At 47.9% G+C, this 21187-nt stretch overlaps 1 protein-coding gene across 2 annotated transcripts in view; it reads left to right on the top strand.

The window, feature by feature from the left end:
* The window catches only part of LOC143927236 (sphingomyelin phosphodiesterase 5-like), a 57917-nt gene that overhangs the window by 18628 nt on the left and 18102 nt on the right, over window positions 1-21187 (top strand). For both annotated transcript variants that reach the window (XM_077451232.1, XM_077451233.1), the window contains exons 3-5: window positions 4955-5843; window positions 8458-8533; window positions 16516-16656. In XM_077451232.1, the coding sequence (XP_077307358.1) occupies window positions 4989-5843; window positions 8458-8533; window positions 16516-16656 (1072 nt within the window). In that variant the 5' untranslated portion in view covers window positions 4955-4988. The remainder of the gene's footprint in view (window positions 1-4954; window positions 5844-8457; window positions 8534-16515; window positions 16657-21187) is intronic.

The raw sequence follows: 21187 nt of genomic DNA, 5'->3' as shown, positions 1-21187 counted from the left end.
GATCCACACAAACAAGGTGGATAGAGGAATCCTCGCTGTGCTACTCTGTTCTGGCAGCCGGGACACCTCTGCTGTCAGAACACATTGATCAGCACTGCAGACGATTGGTTGCATCGCTGATCGAACAAAAAATTTCCATCAAGCCTGTCTGTGAGAAGTCAATTATTAGAAAATGAACACCCATAGATGGATTGAAAGTTGCCCAGTCCCTGCTGAACCGGCCGATTTTTGATTCCTCTATGGCCAGCTTTCTCTTCTGGCTGGAGCTAAGCTTTAAAGTGGTTGTAAACCCTTACAAACCACTTTGACCTACAGGTAAGCCTAGATTAAGGCTTACCTGTAGGTCCAAGCAATATCTCCTAAACCTATATGGTTTAGGAGATATTTGCCCGAAAACGGGCACCGCTGTCTACGGCGCATGCGCCGTAGACAGCGGCGCGCAGGCGCACTGAGCGCGGCATTTCCAAGAATGGAGCTGCCGCGCGTGTCGGCTCCCGTGCGCATGCGCGGGAGTGACGTCATCGCGGCTTCGCCGAATGACAGCGGCAGAGCTGCGAGACGCCACCAGCAAGATGGATGCGGCGGACTACAGGGGACATCGGTGACATCGCTGGCTCCTGTGTCAGGTAAGTGACACATAATGGACTACTATGCGATGCACAGCAGTCCATTATGCTTTGCCTTTTCAGGGAATGAAAGAGGAAGTAAACTCATCAGGGTTTACTTCCTCTTTAAAGTGGTTTTAAAGTCAAGACATTGGGGGTTATTTACTAAAGGCAAATCCACTTTGCACTACAAGTGCACTTAAAAGGGCACTCCGGAAGTAAAGTCTCTGTAGATCCGAGGGGGACATGCAAGGAAAATAAAAAAACAGCATTTTAGCTTGCACATGATTGGATGATAAAATCAGCGGAGCTTCCACTCATTTCAGATCTACCCCTTAGATTTAGAGCCACTGCACTTCTGTGCAAAGTGGATTTGCCTTTTGTAAATAACCCCCATTGTTACCTTAGTGCATTCTCTGCATTAAGGTAAAAAATATGTCCCAGTAATTGTATTGCGCCCTCCCACCCCCCGGCTTAATGTCCAGCCCTGTGCCCATCTGCAGCGGCCCTCTCTCTGCTCTCTCAAAACAGCAGCGCAAGCCATTGGGGAAGATTTACTAAAACTGGAGCATGCAAAATCTGGTGCAGCTGTACACAGAAACCAATCAGCTTCCAGGTTTTATTGTCAAAGCTTAACCACTTGCTTACCGGGCACTTAAACCCCCCTCCTGCCCAGACCAATTTTCAGCTTTCAGTGCTGATGCACTTTGAATGACAATTGCGCGGGCATACAACACTGTACCCAAATAAATTTTTTCATTTTTTTCCCACAAATAGAGCTTTCTTTTGGTGGTATTTAATTACAGCTCGGAGTTTTATTTTTTGCTAAACAAACAAAAAAAGATGCAAAAAAAATAAAAAATCATGTTTAATAGTTTGTTATAAAATTTTGCAAACAGGTCATTTTTATCCTTCATTGAAATGCGCCGATTAGGCTGCCCTGGTGGGCGCCGATTAGGCTGCACTGGTGGGCGCTGATGAGGCTGCACTGGTGGGCGCTGATGAGGCTGCACTGGTGGGCGCTGATGAGGCTGCACTGGTGGGCACTACTGATGGGCACAGATAAGGCGGTACTGATGGGCACAGATAAGGCGGCACTGATGGGCATGGATGGGCACTGATAGGTACCACTGATAGATGGGACTGATGGGCACTGATGGGCACTGGTAGATGACACTGATGGGCACGGATATGTGGTACTGAGGTGCAACACTGTTTTTGCGGCAGGTTGTGGGCACTGATAGGTGGCACTGATGGGTGGCACTGTGGGCACTAATGGGTGGCACTGATGAGTTTCACTTTTTCCAACACATAGGTGGCACTGGCAGGCGGCAGGTGGGCACTGATGAGCTGACTCCAGCTCGCCGTGATCGGGACTGTCAGCGCGAGGAGGAAAAATAGCTGATTACCAGCTCTGTTGTTATCACATGATCAGCTGTCATTGGCTGACAGCTGATCACCTGGTAAAGGGTCAGGATCGACCCCTTGCACCGATCTGTGATCAGGTGAGTCTCATAGACTCACTGATCACAGAGCGCGCCGCGCGCGCCCCTCAATAGACGTCGTCCCGGCAAAGCAGGTCCGTGCTGTAGCAGTCGTTCTGCTATAGCGCGGATCTCTAGAGGTTAATTCAACAACCTGTAGTAAACGCTGATTGGCTACCATGCACAGTTGCACCGGATTCTGGGTGCTGCACTTTAAATAAATCTCCCCCTTTTGGCTCTTACTGTTGTCAATCAAATCTTGCAAAGAGGGAGCGGGGAGGGCTTTGGCCACACACAGCCCGGGACTGAGCCCACTCAAGTGCCCCCATAGCACCTGACTTGCTATTGGGGCACTTGCAGAAGAGGTAAGTATAATGTGTTTTATTTATTTTTTTAAAATCACATTTTATAACCACTTTTATGGGGGGTAGCAAATGCTATTTGGAAGAATAACCTGTCCCAGCTGTGTATTTCCAATGTCTTCTTTAGCAAATTAAGAGATTGATGGGTTATCACCTGGCGCCACATCCTGAACTCATAGAAAAACAAAAAAATTGTATCCGTGTAAACTTAATAGTACTTAAGGTGCCATTAACAAACAAATGTATATGCATTTGTATAATGGTGATGATGAGAATATTACAACAGGTCAACAACGTCAGATTTCGTAACGCAAGTGACGTTTCGTCACGGCCATCTTGGTACACCACACACACTCAGCTGCAGTAAGCCTACAGTCTGAAGTTGCCAAGCTGACATCTTTTTACACAGCATCGAAGTCTTGCATTTCACACTTAATTTTACCAATAAACTGAGCTTATATCGTATTTAGAAGTCCTTGACGCTGTTTTGATGTTAAATTTTTAAAAGCAGCGGTCTTCTGTCAGATTAGAAAATGTGAAAGAAGGAAATCCATTGCTCCAGGCTGATCCACCGGAAAACTGATTGCTCTTCCTCCAAACAGATAGGGGTCCCAGGTGCAGGCTAATTGCACTAGCCAAATGGAAAAGAACAGAAGAACTCTGGATAGCCGCACAACAGCAAATGGAAAAAGAATATAGAACAAAAATTCTGCCGCGTTTCACGCTAAAGTTTGCGCTTATTCATAGCGTCAGCATTTTTTGTTCTATATTCTTTTTCCCTTTGCTGTTGTGACTTGTATGACGTGAAGGTTTTTTAGTGGAAACAATAAAGGCACAATTCACTTTATCTAATCCAGAGTGCGGCTATCCAGAGTTCTTCTGTTCTTTTCCATTTAGATTAGAAAATGTGTGAGATCAGCAGGCTTGCCGCTGCTTTTAAATTTCAACATCAGAACAGTGTCACGGACTTCTAAATACTGCATTTCATGATATAAGCTCAGTTTAGTGGTAAAAAAATAAGTGTGAAATGCAAGATTTTGGTGAGTGTAAAAAGATGGTAAAGACGAAAGAGGTTTAGGGACTTTAAATGAAAGTGTGGCCTGGTAAATGTGTACTGTGGAATTTTGTGTTGTTCATATTACTGTATACACATTCATGTTAATATTATGTATTGCCAGTATCCTTTTATCAATTGTTATTGAATTAACTATGTACATGTTATACTCTTTATGAACTTAATACATTTTCCCAAGTGTTCACCAATTTATTCTATTGCAATTTCGCACCTCATTTAAAGTCCCGCCCCCGTTGCTCTCCCCTTTTGTTGAGTGTAAAAAGATGTCCGCTTGGCGACTTCAGACTGTAGGCTTGGGGTGGCCGAGTGCAGGGGTGTACCAAGATGTCCGTGACGGAACGTGACTTCCGTTACAAAATCCGACAAGTCACCTAATCTGACGGAACACCGGCAGGAGGGTGTGTTTAGCTGGGAAACCCCTCCTCCTCCTCCTCCTCCTCCTCTCCTGAAGACTCCTGGGATATATAACATAATTTGCCTAGGCATAGAAAGCAGGAAGTAACTGAAGAAATGTAAAAAAAAGTTTAAAACAAGCACATATAACCTACTTTCCTATCTATTTACTAATGCTAGCAGTATAAGGATTACAAATAGTCAATGTTGATTGAGAGAGTGAAGATGGTGAATAACTTTGGGCTCATTCGCACTTGTAGCTGGGAGACTGTTTTATACTACTATTTTATTGTAACTATAGAGTTGATAAAACTACCATTTTGTTAACAACCCCGTTCAGCTAGGGGGTTGAACTACCATTTTATTGCCCCCTGACTGCCCACCTTAACGTAGCATTATGGCCAGAGGGGCCTAAACACATAGCTGCCTCCAAAATGTATACCCCGTGTTGTATTCGGCAGGCAGTACCACCAAAGGCAACCCCTTAAACTGAGCAAGGCCACATCACAACCGCGAATAGCGTATCGCTGCAGCGGCCTTTCAAGGTTTAAAACGGGCAACACATCGCCTTCCAACTGCCTGTCAACTTTTTCTTCTGTAAACGACCCTAGATTACTTTTGAGGATGGTGAAAACCGCCACAAGTGTAAAGGAGCCCCTTTTTATTTTTTTTTATTTTTTTTGGATAGAGTAACCTGTTGAGTTTTTATATGGCAGTCTGTGTCCCCGACATTATTACTATGAAAATTCCAAATTTTGAGTTGAGGAAATCTTTCAATGGGGATGCAAGTTCTCTGAACATTTCCTTCAAATTCCTCTCACTTCCTATTGCGCTTTATGGGACTGAAAGTGAAGGGGAACCTCCCCAATGGAAAAAGAACTGACAGAGTTATAACCCTCCCTTTCTCAACCCAAAATTAAAAAAGTATTGGCTTTGGTTCTACTTTATTCATTGTAATTTCAAATAATGTGGAGATGCTGCTCAATGTTAATGATTTCCTGTGTTTCTCCCCCCCCTCCCCCTTCTCTGTTTCAGTCTTGCTTTTCTAAGAAAGCTTCATGTAGCCTAGATGTCTCTGTCCGAGTCCCCATTCAGTTGCCTTTGTCTACAGTTCCTTTTCTCTCTGAGCTCAGCTCTGCTTTTCCCTTCTTATTGGTTTATCGATCGTCTCTTGTCCTGTGCGGTTTTCACTAGCATAGAGCGCTTCCACCGCCCAGGCCTGAGGTTCCTCTGCTTGCTCCTTGGGGTCCCATTGTTCTTTCTTCTCTTCGTTCTTTCTCTACCGCTAGGTTTTTTTGGTTTCCTGTTTTGGGCTCCTTTGCAGAAGCTTCGCCGTCCCTTCTCCTATCAGAACTCTGTAAAGACCCGCGATGTCCCGGAGAAGATACTCGAAGGTGACTGCTCCTTCATCTTCATCAGTGCCAACCTCTGCCTCCTGCCCGATGGCTTGGCACGTTTTAGTAATCTGCACCACACGCAACGTCGCAGTCTTGCCATTTCCCGGCTCCTGTGTTCCTCCTCAGAGCCTTCCAAGAATAACTGTGAAGACAAAGTGCCAATGTGTAGCACAGAAGATGTCCTGCCAATGATCGAGATACCTTACAAGACAGAGGGAGACACCAGTGCAGAAGGAGATGTGCTATTCGAAGTGTCCGCCGTCTTCCCCCAAAATGCCGACTTTGTGTGCTTGCAGGAAGTGTTTGATGGACGAGCGTCACGTAAACTACGCCATTGCCTTGGGTCAACCTTTCCTCACATTTTATATGATATTGGGCCCTCAGGACCTCATGGCTGTGGTTTTAGGTTCTTCAGGAGTGGATTGTTCTTGGCCAGTCGGCACCCGTTCACGGCGGTCAAATATTATTTCTACCCGAATGCACGTGGGGAGGATGCCTTGGCTTCCAAAGGTCTTCTCTGTGTCAAGGTAAATTCACTTAATAGAACCTAAAATGGAATGAAGTGTTAAAGTCAAGTGAAGTGTTCTTATGCTCTGTACACACGGTCTGACTTTCCGAACGGGAAATGTGCGATCGGACTGTGTTGTCGGGGAAAATCCGATCCTGTGTGGGCTCCATCAGACTTTTTCCATCGGAAAGTTTGAGAGCTGGACCTAAAATTTTCCGACAACAAAATCAGTTCAGACAGACAAAATGCCATGCATGCTCAGAATAAGAGACAAAAGCTATTGGCTACTGGCCCGTTTATAGTCCCGACGTACATGTTTGACGTCACCTCGTTCAGAACGATTGGATTTTCCGACAACTTTGTGAGTCTGTGTGAATGCAAGACAAGTTTGGTCCAAAATCCATCGGAAAAAATCAGATGCATTTTTTCATCGGAATGTCCGACCGTGTGCACAGGGCATTAGAGTTATAAGACCACATAGAGTAGCTCTATTTGGGATATTTGCATGGCAGTCTATACTTCTATCAATGTTTATCCTCATAAGTTTTTTTTTTTTTTTTTTTTTTTTTTTTTTTTATAGAATGTTGCGATTACTTGTTTTATTTAATCTAGGACAAATGTTCTCAACAAGGGTTCCACAAAACCTTTAGCTCAGTGTACACGTTAATTTATTTTTTTAAATGTTATTTTCAACCATCAGGTTGAATGAAAAAACAGACAGATTCCCCACTTCAGTGCAACGTTGCATAATGCAAGGATCTCTCTCACTATGCTATTGTATTCTGACAAGGGGACACCCTGCCAGAATACAACGATCAATGCTTGCAGCCATTGGCTGCGAGCGCTGATTGAATGCTGGTTTTCCAGCGTGACCATTCAACAGAAACTAGTTGTTATACCGTCTTCTGTTGAACAGACCATAGTACACATGTACCGAAAGTTGGGTCGGTTCCTAATGAACCGGCCGACTTTCGGTGTGTTTTTTGTACTGGGCCTTTGGGTTCCTACTGAGGTTGCAAAGGGTTTTTTGAGCAGTAAGCAGATTGATCTCCTGCATAGCCATCAATGTAGAGCACTGACCACCAATGTAAGAGAGCAGTACGCTGTCTGGTGGTAGGTGTAGCGCTGCCTATGTTGGCAGTCAGAGTATCACCTCCTTATATTGGTTGCCAGCTTGGTAAGCTTTACATTTCCAAGGTAATACAACGCTACAATGACCACAAATGTAATGTGATATTACACCAGGGGCGGACTGACAACTCATGGGGCCCCCAGGCAATAGGAGATTATGGGGCACCCAGGAAATCAGAGAATATGGGGCCACCCACCCACACACACACACACACACACACACACACACACACACACACACACACACTATACAATCACACAGACATGTTTCTATTGGCTGAGAAGGTACTGGAGAGGTGGGGTAGCTATAATCTCAGGATTTTTACACCAAAAGGATGTTGGTAAGGGACATTTCAGAGATAGATGTAAAAAAAAAAAAATAATTTTTTTTACATACTGTCCCTGGTTTACTGAGGCTGGCAACCCTGATGGGGCCCCCTAGTGCAGTGATGGCGAACCTTGGCACCCCAGATGTTTTGGAACTACATTTCCCGTGAGGCTCAACTACACTGTAGAGTGCATGAGCATCATGGGAAATGTAGTTCCAAAACATCTGGGGTGCCAAGGTTCGCCATCACTGCCCTAGTGGCATGGGGCAGTGCCCAAGTGGCCCAATGGACAGTCCGCCCCTGTACCACACTGTCTATTTTTGTAAGGAAGCACTACCTTGGACACCACTATAAGGATACACAATACTAACCACCCATTTATCAAGATAGCACGCTGACCTACCAGCGTAAGTGGACGCTACGCTGACCGCCAGCGCAAGTGGACACTAGCTACCAATGAAATGAGAAACTACACAGGCCACAATATAAGGGAGCACTACTCTGTCTGGGAATGTAAGGGGACTCCAAACTGGCCACCAATGTAAGGAGATGCTGCACTGACCACTAATATGGGGAGCACTTCACTGACCACCTACATAAGTGCTACACTGGCCACCAATGTAAGGAGACCATACACGTTTTTTTTCTAACCATCATTATTATTAATTTAATATGGTGGTGTTTTTTTTTTTTTTTTTTTACTACAACTAATTTTGTTGTATATAACTCAGGTGGTGAATTTTCTGATCCATTCTGGGCGGTACTAAATATCTACAACTTTGTGATCACTGTAGTCCATAAGCTGTGGGTTTGTAGGTGGGGTTCCCTAGGGCTAAAAAATAACTTCCATGGGTCCTCTGGGGAGAAAAAATTGAGCGAGGCTGATCGCGAAGGGTCAGTGTTTTTCCAAGTAAAAGCAATAAATTAATATTGGATAATGGGAGATCTATAAATGTTTTAAGAGTGTTTGGAATTTTTAAGTCACCCATATCTCATAATATACAAAGGTCTGTGCTGTACATACTTGGTACTTAAAAATGAGGAAAGTTCCAGTCTGTTATAATACACAGATGAGTGTCTGTGATTCTGGCCTGTGTTATATCTTCTCTCTGAGGCACACCGAGGGGACGTTCACTTCTAATCTCCGATTTTTGAATCCTTTTTCCATTTCAGGTTTACATTGGAATGACGAAACAAAAGCAAAAAATTGTGGGATATATAAATTGCACGCATTTACATGCGCCAGAGAGTAAGTAGATTCCAGATAATCTGGATGGTGACTAATTATACACTGAAAAATCAAGGCTGGGGGGGCAGAGGCATAACTTAACGCTTATGGGTCTCAATGTAAAAGTTGACCTGGGGCCCCTCCACTACCACCCGATGCTTCCGCTGCATGCCAAGATACTCAAAGTTGCTACTGGCTGCACGTGCACACGAGGTGGGGGCAGGCAGGCCACAGGTGCCAGGTGAAAGTGGTGGGCTTGTATATAAGAGGCCTGGGCCCAGCTTGGGGTGGGCAGTCCCCCTGACTTCCAGATTCACATACAAGCCCGCCGCTTTCACTTGGAAACTCAGTGTTGCCTGCCTACCCCCACCTTGTGTGCATGTGTATGGTTGGGTAGGGAAGAGCTGTACTGCTAGAAAACTACTTAGAACCCCCAAATATATATATATATGTTTTTTTCAGACACCTTAGAGAATTAAAATGGCGGTCATTGCAATATTCTGGGGGTTATTTACTGAAGGCAAATCCACTTTGCACTACAAGTCCAAACTACAATTGAAATTGCACTGAAAGTGCAGTCCCTGTAGATCCGAGGGGGACATGCAAGAAAAATTAAAAACAGCATTTTAGCTTGATTGGATGATAAAATCAGCAGAGCTTCCCCCTTTTATTTCAGATCTACCCCTCAGATTTACAGCGACTGCACATCCAAGTGCTCTTTCAGTGCAATTTCAAGTGCACTTTGCACTTGTAGTGCAAAATGGATTTGCCTTTTCGTAAATAACCCCCTCTGTCATACTGTATTTGTGCAGCGGTCTTACAAACGCAATTTTCTCTTATATTCACCGACCAACACTGCTTCTCTCTTGGCCATTGGGTTGTTACGCCCACCTTTAGGAGAATACTAGGCATTACTTGTTATGTAACGCTCAGAACTTTCCAGTTCTACCCAGGGGGCAGTCCCTTGGGTAACAACCCTCCAGCCTGCCTTGCAGTCATCAGTACGTCAACAAGCGGTATAACGTAAAGATAAAAAGGAGGGGCGGGTGCTGTGTCGGCCGGTGAATTACAGAGAAAAGTATTTGACGGGGAGTACAATAAAATCATATTTTCTCTTATATTCACCGACTGACACAGCTCCTCTCTTAGCCAATGGGACGTCCCCAAGCAGTGTCAAACGAGGGGTAGGAAAACCGCATAAAAACTTCATCCACCCTGGCAAGTGGAAACTAGTGAAACTTTACCCACAAAAAAACAACAGTGCATGGAAGAATCCACCACAAAACCAGGGTACCCTCAACAGGAGTGACCACCCACAACCACACCAAACCTGCGGCATGTAATGCAACAGCGCATTAACTTAACAGTACTGCGTTATTGAAAAAAAAAAATGGAAAAAAGAAAATATATTGCATATTCAATTGCAACTATACGGCCGCCTGCAAAACTTTGCGGCCAAAACAGGCATCAGCCGATGCACTGACGTCTACCATGTAGAACTTGGTAAATGTGTGGACAGACGACCAGGTCGCCTCTTTACACACCTGAACGACAGACGCTTGGTGTCAGAAGGCCCAAGATGTTCCGATTGCCCTTGGGGAGTGGGCCGTGAACGGAAAGGGGGGCAGCTGTCCCTTTTAGGGCTTAGGCTTGCACTACAATCTGTCTGATCCACCTGGAAATGGTGACCGACATGACTTTCTTTGGACCAGCCACCGAAACAAACAGTGAGTCTGACTTCCAAAAGGGAGCAGTGGCAGACAAATACACCTTTAGAGCCCGAACCACATCCAGAGAGTGAAGGGCCACTTCCTTAGGGTGTTTCGGCTTAGGACACCACAAAGATAGCAACACAATGTTCTCGTTGATATGAAAAGCCGAGACCACTTTCGGCAGAAAAGACAGTTGGCTCCCAGGTGCAGAGGAAACAGTGCTATGTTGGTGGAAGCAGCTGCTAATGGTGCTGAAACTGCTCTGAAGTGTGCTCAGGCTTAAAGAAAATGACCGCCCAGTGTCCAGCCTAAGGACATAAAACACAGGGAAAATGGCAGTCAGAGCACAGGAGCACATGTTGCCGCTAGAGAACACTGAAAAACGTGTTCAGGCTTCCAGAAAATGGCCGCCGGCGTCCTGTATAGGGACAATCACAAGGAAAATGGACGCCGAAGCCCAGGAGAGCATGCTTTCCCTTGCCCACACCTAAGATGGCCACCGAATGCAAGAACCATGAGGGACAGGGAGAAACAATGGCGGTGAGCACAGCGCTGCACAGGACACGCGCACAGCCTCACAGACACCTTCCAGGGACATGAAAAACAGGACCCAGGACTCAGCCAGCCAGTGCCACCCCCCCCCTGGAGAGCCCCTGCACAGACACACACACACCGCTCAGCAGCATCCCCCCAAGGAGGGGGGGGGGAGGGACAAGGAGAGAAGAGAGGGAGGTGAGGGAGACTACAAGGATAAGGGTATCCAGCCTGTCACCCAGCCGGCTGTTAATAGCAGATCACAGGATCAATTATCTTGCACAAAAAGTCAAACTTCTGCAGAAAAAAGATGGACCGATGGGCCCGTCAGGGTTCCTAGGTCCTTCTCCTTCACTAGGCAAAATAAAACTGATGACTGCATGGCAGGCTGGGAGGGTTGTGACACAAGGGACCGCCCCCTGGGCGGAACTGGAAAGTTCTGAGCGTAACATAACAAGTAATGCCTATTATTCTCCTAAAGGTGGGCGTAACAACCCAATGGCCAAGAGAGGAGCTGTGTCATGCAAGTCGCCTTATCTGGTTATCCACAGGGATAAGGTGGTGTTGCGTCCGCAACTGTCTTTTCTGCCGTAAGTGGTCTCCGCTTTTCATATCAACGAGGACATTGTGTTGCTATCTTTGTGTCCTAAGCCGAAACACCCTAAGGAAGTGGCCCTTCACTCTCTGGATGTGGTTCGGGCTCTAAAGGTGTATTTGTCTGCCACTGCTCCCTTTTGGAAGTCAGACTCACTGTTTGTTTCGGTGGCTGGTCCAAAGAAAGTCATGTCGGTCACCATTTCCAGGTGGATCAGACAGATTGTAGTGCAAGCCTAAGCCCTGAAGGGACAGTTGCCCCCCTTTCCGTTCACGGCCCACTCCCCAAGGGCAATCGGAACATCTTGGGCCTTCTGACACCAAGCGTCTGTCGTTCAGGTGTGTAAAGAGGCGACCTGGTCGTCTGTCCACACGTTTACCAAGTTCTACATGGTAGACGCCAGTGCATCGGCTGATGCCTGTTTTGGCCGCAAAGTTTTGCAGGCGGCCGTATACCGTATATACTCGAGTATAGGCCGACCCGAGTATAAGCCGAGGCCCCCAATTTACCCCCAAAAAACTGGAAAACTTATTGACTCGTGTATAAGCCGAGGGTGAGACATGGCTGTCCATCCCTGTGTGTCCGTCCATCCCTGTGTGTGTGTCCGTCCATCCATCCCTGTGTGTGTGTCCATCCATCCATCCATCCCTGTGTGTGTATCCATCCATCCATCCATCCCTGTGTGTGTGTGTGTGTGTGTGTGTATCCATCCATCCATCCATCCATCCCTGTGTGTGTGTGTGTGTGTGTGTGTGTATCCATCCATCCATCTATCCATCCCTGTGTGTGTGTGTGTGTGTGTGTGTGTGTGTGTGTGTATCCATCCATCCATCCCTGTGTGTGTGTGTGTGTGTGTGTGTGTGTGTGTGTCCGTGCAGCCTTGTGTGTGTGTCCAGCCTACCTGTGTCCCAAGCCTCCGTCCCGAGCCGCCGTCGTCCCGAGCCTCCTCCGTCCCGTGCCGTGCCTCCTCCGTCCCGTGCCGTGCCTCCTCCGTCCCGTGCCGTGCCTCCTCCGTCCCGTGCCGTGCCTCCCCCGTGCCGTGCCTCCTCCGTCCCGTGTCTCCTCCGTCCCGTGCCGTGCCGTGCCTCCTCCGTCCCGTGCCGATGGATCGCCGCTCTTCTCGGCGGCCATTCTACAATTCAAAATTCCGCCTCCGCCTGTGATAGGCGGAACACTCAATTTCCCAGCAGCCTGTGTTCCGCCTATCACAGACATCCTCTCATACTCGTCCGTAGTATGAGAATGAGCGGATGTCCGTGATAGGCGGAACACTGACTGCTGGGAAATTCAGTGTTCCGCCTATCACAGGCGGAGGCGGAGAAGGAGGCGCGGCTTTTGAAAATTAATGTCCGCCGTCTGTCTGCTCGATACGCTGATCGAGCAGTCAGACAGCGGCGACTCGAGTATAAGCCGAGGGGGCACTTTCAGCCTCAAAAAAGAGGCTGAAAATCTCGGCTTATACTCGAGTATATACGGTAGTTGCAATTGAATATGCAATATATTTTATTTTTTCCATTTTTTTTTTTTTCGATAACGCAGTACCGTTAAGTTAATGCGCTGTTGCATTACATTCCGCAGGTTTGGTGTGGTTGTGGGTGGTCACTCCTGTTGAGGGTACCCTGGTTTTGTGGTGGATTCTTCCATGCACTGTTGTTTTTTTGTGGGTAAAGTTTCACTAGTTTCCACTTGCCATGGTGGATGAAGTTTTTATGCGGTTTTCCTACCCCTCGTTTGGCACTGCTTGGGTGACGTCCCAATGGCTAAGAGAGGAGCTGTGTCAGTCGGTGAATATAAGAGAAAATATGATTTTATTGTACTCCCCGTCAAATGCTTTTCTCTGCAATTCACCGACCGACACAGCACCCGCCCCTCCTTTTTATCTTTACGTTATACCGCTTGTTGACGTACTGATGACTGCAAGGCAGGCTGGAGGGTTGTTACCCAAGGGACTGCCCCCTGGGCGGAACTGGAAAGTTCTGAGCGTTACATAACAAGTAATGCCTAGTATTCTCCTAAAGGTAGCGTAACAACCCAATGGCTAAGAGAGCAGCTGTGTCGGTCGGTGAATTACAGTACACTAAGAAGGAGTAAAGCGGACATGTTGTTACACCCGCATTTTACACTTATTTATAACAGTAAAGTCAGTTTATATAGTGAAATACAGGACTTAGAACTCCATCTGACTACTTAGATCTTGAATTTTAAAAGCAGTGGCAACCCTTCTCCTCTCACAGGTTTGCTAATCTGACAGAAGTTCGCTGCTTTTCAAAATTCAACATCTAAGTAGTCAGACGGAGTTGTAAGTCCTGTATTTCACTATATACTAACTTTAATGTCATAAATACGTCTAAAATACAAAACTCCGGTGGATGTAACACCATGTCCGCTTTCCCACTTCTTAGTGTATCCTTAATGTGGATGAGTGTGGGGTGTAGCAAGATGGCTGCGATGGAACGTCACTTCCGTAGAAAGCTGCGATGGGTTGCCGAATATTACAGCGGCTCTCGGGTCCTCTCGCAGTCCCGAGCGGAGCCGAGAGTAGCCGAGTGTACTTGGCTCGGCCCGCAGTCACGTCCAGTCCTTATGTTATGTCCATCATAGGGTGGGACTGGGCGTGACTGTGAGCGGAGCCGAGTACACTCAGCTATGTATCTCGGCGGGGCCTGTAGGGCCCATGGGATTGAGCCCAGTCAAGCCCAATAGTAAGTCCGGCCCTGCCTGTAATCCATAATCCTACTCGGGAGCAAGCAAGGGAGGGTGGCTACGTTCCTACATACAGAGGGACCATGGAGAACAAAGGTAGCCACTCTAAAAGGAAGCCTGATCAGAGCAGCAAAAAAAAAGGAATTTGGAGGAAGCTGGGAGAAGGAACTTAGAAGGGGCTTCAGAACCTTCAGTTCAGAACGTTAACTTTACTAGATAAACCCTGTGTTTTTTTGTTTTTGTTTTTTATTATACTATGGCCATTTTGTGAATTCAAGTAGATCCCAAGCAGCTGTTCAAAAAAAAAAAAGGATTGGCTTTGATGACTCCAAAACAAAAGCAGAGAAGCGCCTCTAAGTGCAGTAAGACGGTGTATTTTAATGGAGCCCCCAACAGGGCTACTTACAATAGATGGGTAAACAGGCACGTCAATTGGAGCGGGCCGCGGGAGCTGCTGGTACCACCAGGTGGAATGCAACAGGAGTCCCCGTGTGGAGGCTGTGTTGGGTAGAACGCAGCATCGTGGGCAACCAGGAGCTGGATGACGCGGGCAGGGCTTAGAATTCAAAGCGTTTTGGAGCATACGCTGCTACCTTCTCAAGCAAAGTACAACATCTGGCACAAGGGAACACTATGTGGTACAGTGCATTCTGCGAAGCGCATTGCATTCTGGTCCTGAGCCCTGCCCGCGTCCTCTCACTCCAAAAGATGGAGGGATGGTGCGGCTCTCGTTCTGGGAGGACGTCATATGACGGCACCCCAAAATGAGTGATATCGTGGGGGGCGCTCTGTGATCATGGCCACGCCGTGCTGCTAGGTCATGGCGCGACCCCTGATCCCTGTGAAAAGCCGCTGCTCTTGTGATCGGCTGTATCCAATGACAGCCAGTCACATGTAAATACGGAAGTGCCGTGAATCGGCTCTTCTCACCTCACACTGACAGTGTATGTGGCGGGGAGTGCCAATCAACAGCATCTCCTCGCAGAGGAGACCTGGGCAGGTAATTGGGGCACTGATCATTAGTGCCCTGATTACAGGAAAGCCCAATCAGTGCCACCAATCAGTGCCCGTAAGTTATGCCAGTCAGTGCCTGCTCATCAGTAATGCCCATCAGTGCCTGCCACCTATCGTTGCCCATCGGTAAGACGAGACATGTTAGTGCACATCAGCAAAGGAGAAAAATTACTTATTTACATTTTTCTTTTTTTTTTTGGGGGGGGGGGGGTGAAAAATAAAAATCCCAGCAGTGATTAAATACCACCAAAAGAAAGCTCCATTTGTGTGAAGAAAAAGATAAAAAAAATTATTTGGCTACAGTGTTACATGAGCTCGCAATTGTCATGTAAAGTGTGATTGCGCTGAAAGTTAAAAAATGGCCTTGGCAGGAAGGGGGTGAAAGTGCCCGGTATTGAGGTGGTTAAAGGCTTGACATGTTTGGTATCTATTTACTCAGCACAACCTCGTCTTTTTTTTTTTATATTTTAGCAATAAAATTGGGTAACATAATGGGGTTGATTTACTAAAAGTGGAGAGTGCAAATTCTGGTGCCACTCTACATAGAAACCAACCGGCTTCCAGGTTTTATTGTCAAAGCTTAATTGAAGAAGCCGAAGTTAGAAGCTGATTGACTACTAGCGGTGCACCGTAATGAAAATTCTGGTGTCAAAAGTGAAAATTCAGCATGCACTTGGCCCAAAATTTATGTTTTTTTTAAAAAAATATATATATTTTTATAAATAACTGTATTATATTCGAACATCGTGAATTTAAATGAATATGAATTTATTATTGGTCATTATCGACACCATTTGAAGCGGTGTGAAAAATCCCGCTCGGTGCATATTTGGCAAACTGTACCAAAAACGCACCTGCCCATTGAAATGCATTTTTTGTGTCCCATGACCTATGAAAAACACCATTGGCTATGTAAAATTGCATCAAAATCGCAGGATGATTGTGGGCTTTTTTTTCCGCAGCCATTATTTGCACTCTTAAACCCCTATTTTCTGCCGATAATTTTCCATGGCTGAAATTTCGGTGCTTGGGTATTGCGTTCAGAAAATATATACAGCTTTGGGGAAAAAGAAATCTTCAGGCATTAAATTATTTTTTGTTTTTTTTAATTGTGCAAAAGATTTAAAAATGGTTCCTTCAGCGAAAGGGTTAAAGGAGAATTATGGTGTCAGTAAAAAAATAAATAAAGATAAAATGGAGAGCTGACAGATCACATGACCACAGTCACTGCGCTCTGCTCCTCCTGTGCTTACTGGAGTGACAGGCTGGGGAGGAGTCGAGCATTGATGGCTCTCAGCCTTGTGTCAATAAGGCAGCTGTATGAGGAAAAATATAAGCAGAATAAGCTTCAGCTGTATGGATTCGGGGGGTAGGTTCATGTTGTAATCAGGTGTCACTGTGCATACAGATACCCCGGCACCAATCAAACCTTTCTTTGCATTTAGGTGATGCGGTCATCCGCTGTGATCAGATGTCTTTGCTCCTGCAATGGGTTTTGGACTTCCAGTCACAATACAGTGAAGATGGAGATCTGGTTGTGTTTGATATCCTTTGTGGAGACTTGAACTTTGACAATTGTTCCACAGGTAAATGTCGTCTACTAATTAGGAAGTGCTGATCTGTAAACTGTATCACCCTCCGCCTTCTTCCGCCCTCTACCCTCCGACCTTCTTCCGCCCTCTACCCTCCGACCTTCTTCCGCCCTCTACCCTCCGCCTTCTTCCGCCCTCTACCCTCCGCCTTCTTCCGCCCTCCACCTTCCGCCCTGTACCCTCCGCCTTCCGCCCTGTACCCTCTGCCCTGTAACCTCCGCCTTCCGCCCTGTACCTTCCGCCCTGTACCCTCCGCCTTCCGCCCTGTGCCCTCCGCCCTGTGCCCTCCGCCCTGTGCCCTCCGCCCTGTGCCCTCCGCCCTGTGCCCTCCGCCCCGTGCCCTCCGCCCCGTGCCCTCCGCCCCGTGCCCTCCGCCCCGTGCCCTCCGCCCCGTGCCCTCCGCCCCGTGCCCTCCGCCCTCCGCCCTCCGCCCTGTGCCCTCCGCCCTGTGCCCTCCGCCCTGTGCCCTCCGCCCTGTGCCCTCCGCCCTGTGCCCTCCGCCCTGTGCCCTCCGCCCTGTGCCCTCCGCCCTGTGCCCTCCGCCCTGTGCCCTCCGCCCTGTGCCCTCCGCCCTCTACCCTCCGCCCTCTACCCTCCGCCCTCTACCCTCCCGCCTTTGGCCCTCTACCCTCCCGCCTTTGGCCCTCTACCCTCCCGCCTTTGGCCCTCTACCCTCCCGCCTTTGGCCCTCTACATTCCCGCCTTTGGCCCTCTACCCTCCCGCCTTTGGCCCTCTACCCTCCCGCCTTTGGCCCTCTACCCTCCCGCCTTTGGCCCTCTACCCTCCCGCCTTTGGCCCTCTACCCTCCCGCCTTTGGCCCTCTACCCTCCCGCCTTTGGCCCTCTACCCTCCCGCCTTTGGCCCTCTACCCTCCCGCCTTTGGCCCTCTACCCTCCCGCCTTTGGCCCTCTACCCTCTACCCTTCGGCCCTCTACCCTCTACCCTTCGGCCCTCTACCCTCTACCCTTCGGCCCTCTACCCTCTACCCTTCGGCCCTCTACCCTCTACCCTTCGGCCCTCTACCCTCTACCCTTCGGCCCTCTACCCTCTACCCTTCGGCCCTCTACCCTCTACCCTTCGGCCCTCTACCCTCCGCCTCTCTACCCTCCGCCTTCGGCCCTCTACCCTCCGCCTTCGGCCCTCTAGCCTCCGGCTTCGGCCCTCTAGCCTCCGGCTTCGGCCCTCTACCCTCCAGCTTCGGCCCTCTACCCTCCGGCTTCGGCCCTCCGCCTTCTACCCTCCGCCCCGCCCTCCGCCTTCTACCCTCCGCCTTCGGCCCTCTAGCCTCCGGCTTCGGCCCTCTAGCCTCCGGCTTCGGCCCTCTACCCTCCGGCTTCGGCCCTCCGCCTTCTACCCTCCGCCCCGCCCTCTGCCTTCTACCCTCCGCCTTCGGCCCTCTACCCCCCGCCCTCCGCCTTCGGCCCTCTACCCCCCGCCTTCTGCCCTCCGCCTTCTGCCCTCCGCCTTCTGCCCTCCGCCTTCTGCCCTCCGCCTTCTGCCCTCCGCCTTCTGCCCTCCGCCTTCGGCCCCCTGCCCTCCGCCTTCGGCCCCCTACCCTCCGCCTTCGGCCCCCTACCCTCCCGCCTTCGGCCCCCTACCCTCCCGCCTTCGGCCCCCTACCCTCCCACCTTCGGCCCCCTACCCTCCCACCTTCGGCCCTCTACCCTCCCACCTTCGGCCCTCTACCCTCCCACCTTCGGCCCTCCCACCTTCGGCCCTCTACCCTCCCACCTTCGGCCCTCTACCCTCCCACCTTCGGCCCCCCACCTTCAATCTTCCTTCTTGAACAGCTTGTGATTTAAAGTGGTTGTAAAGGCTGAAGGTTTTTCACCTTCATGCATTCTGTGCTTGAAGGTAAAAAACCTTCAGTGTGCAGCTCCCTCCTCAGCCCCCCCAATACTTAAGCCAGATCCTGATCCAGCGATGTGCATGAGAGACTAAGCTCTCCTGGGTCTCTCCCTTTTTCATTGGCTGAAATGACAAACTTTTTTTTAAAACAAAGACCCCCAGTGCTGCAAAGCAGACATGCTAACCACTGTGGTCTTTACACTTTCCTTGGGTTGTCTTCTTCTCTAGGAACACATCGTAAAAGGCTAATCGTAACCTCACTATTTATTACTGTAAAACAGTTGAGCTGCATGTACTGTTTAAGTGCTGCATCAAGGGTTAGAATACTCTGCTAGCAGCACATGAAAGAGTCAGACTGCAGCTTGAGTTGCATATGTTGCCCTTGCAGACCTTGAGCAGCTACCATAGTGGGTGCTGGGCTGGGAAGGTGGTTCTCTGTGGCTATGAGCTGAATTCCGTATCTTATCCATCTCTTTGATCGCTCTGTGGTCCTGTCTCCCATTTTCATGTATAGTAGGCCTGCCTGCGGCACTCACGAGCCTTCAAATATTGTGGGTTTTTCTTTCATCCCAGTTCTTGTGGTGGAGAGGTTCAAGGTTTTCTTTGTTCCAAAACCATTCTCACTCCTCAAGATTTAGGTTGTCCCACCTGTTCCATTACGGCCCTGTTTCCTCAGGCCCTGGTGTTCCTTGTGGAATCCATTGGCTCCGTATTAGCCTTTTTTGCATCAGGAAAACCTCAGGCTTGCTGATTTTTTATTTTTTTTTTTCTTTCCGGACAAGTATATGTATGCTGCCAAATGGTGTGTGTGTGTGTGTGTGTGTTTTTTTGTTTTTTTTTTGTTTTACATGTCAGTGATTACTTAGCCATGCTTGGGGGGTTCCTGACATCTCTGTCGGTATCCTGCCATTTGACCTATCTCCCTTTGTCCCGGGTATTTGTAAATGCTTGCCCTTTCCAGCTCTATTAAGCTTTTGAGTGGTGGGTATAGTCAGTGCTGGTATTGGCTGCAGCTGGGGTTTTTTCCCATCTACTTAAGGTTTGGCTTTTATTTTGTTTATTCTTACCAACTTGCCTGACATAATCTAGTTGCCTCCAGGATGGTAGACTTTAACCACTTCCTGCCTGGCCTATAGCAGAATGACGGCCGGGTGGTGGTTCATTTATCCTGACTGGGAGTCATAGGATGTCCAGCAGGATAACATGCTGGTGTGCAGCCGTGGGGGGTGCACATCGCGCCGATCAGTGGTGCGGTTTGTCACTCTGACACTGCATCTCCGATCGTAGTAAGGAGGACCCCCTTACCATGTGATCAGCTGTGACCAATCTCAGCGTGAACCAGGAAGTGCCGGTAAACGTCTTTCCTCTATTCTCGCTGACAGGGAGAGCCTATTGGCGGCTCTCCCTGTCAGAAGGGGGTCTGTGCTGACAGTCAGCATATTGATTATCAGCACAGCCCCATCAGATGTGCCACAAACCATGCCAATGAGTGCCCATCAGCTGCCAGTCAGTGTCCCATCAGAAATGCTTGTCAGTGCCCACAACAGTGCCAATCATTGTACATCAATAAAACCTGTCAGTGCCTTATCAGTGCTGCCCATCAGTGCCCATCAATTCTACATATTAGTGCCCATCAGTGAAGGAGAAAACAAAATGTTATAACAACAAAACATATTTTTTTTTTTTTCAAAAATTTCGGTCTTTTTTATTGTTTTAGAAAAATGTTTTCTTCTTGTTTGTTTAGCAAAAAATAACCCCAGAGGTGATTAAATACCACCAAAAGAAAGCTCCATTTGTGGGAAGAAAATTATAAAAAATTTGTTTCGGTACAGAGTTGCATGACCGCGCAATTGTCATTCAAAGTGCGGCAGCGCCGAAAGGTGAAAATTGTCCTGGGCAGGAAGGGGGGAAAGTACCTGGTATTGAAGTGGTTAATAGTGCCCCCTGATTACTTCTGTCATTTTTACTCTAACCTTTCAGTAAATTTTTTAGAAATTTCCCAATTTCAGCACAATTTGTCCTTTTTTAAAATCTAAAACTTTTTTATTTTTGTATTTGATTTTTCCATTCTTGTTTTAATATCAAACCAAAGACCTTGGGGATCACTAGAACATCTGTGTTAGAAAAGAAAAAAATACAAGCATGGAAAATGACTGTTGCCTCCCCAGATACTGCTGAAGATGGAGATCATTTGTTTCCAGAAATGTTTTTTGAATCTCCAATAGTCATCCATCGTTTCTTTTTGGCTTGGGTGTTCTTCAGCTGTGGTAGTCTTCATTCATGGAGGTTCTTTGTCCACCACAGCCTTTTTTTGCCTCCTTTTGATCATGCTGCGTGAGACAAGTCTTTCAGTTCTCTGGTGGACCTCCTTGTGTAAACTTTAAGATTGGTTTGTTCTTGGCCTGGTTACTCTGGTATGCCATTTGGTTCCTTCTTCCTGTGTCTTGATAATCTTCGTAATGCATGCCACCTTGTCCGTGTCCGGGTTACCTTCTCAGGCAGGAGCTTTGGAAGCGAGAGTTCACTCTTCATCCATGTGCTACCTGAAGGTTTCAGGCTCTTGGTTGTTCCTAAAAGTAGACCATTGATAGCCCTTCGCCTTAGATGCTGTCTGATCATACCCCAACAATGGCAAGTGTCTCCTTACTGTTCTGACCAGAATTCCATGCTGAATCC

The sequence above is a fragment of the Lithobates pipiens genome, unplaced genomic scaffold, assembly GCF_037356315.1.
Source record: "Lithobates pipiens isolate NorthernLeopardFrog02 unplaced genomic scaffold, aLitPip1_a1.2 Scaffold_23, whole genome shotgun sequence".
Lineage (NCBI taxonomy): Eukaryota > Metazoa > Chordata > Amphibia > Anura > Ranidae > Lithobates > Lithobates pipiens.
This window is presented reverse-complemented; position numbering and strand designations above follow the sequence as displayed.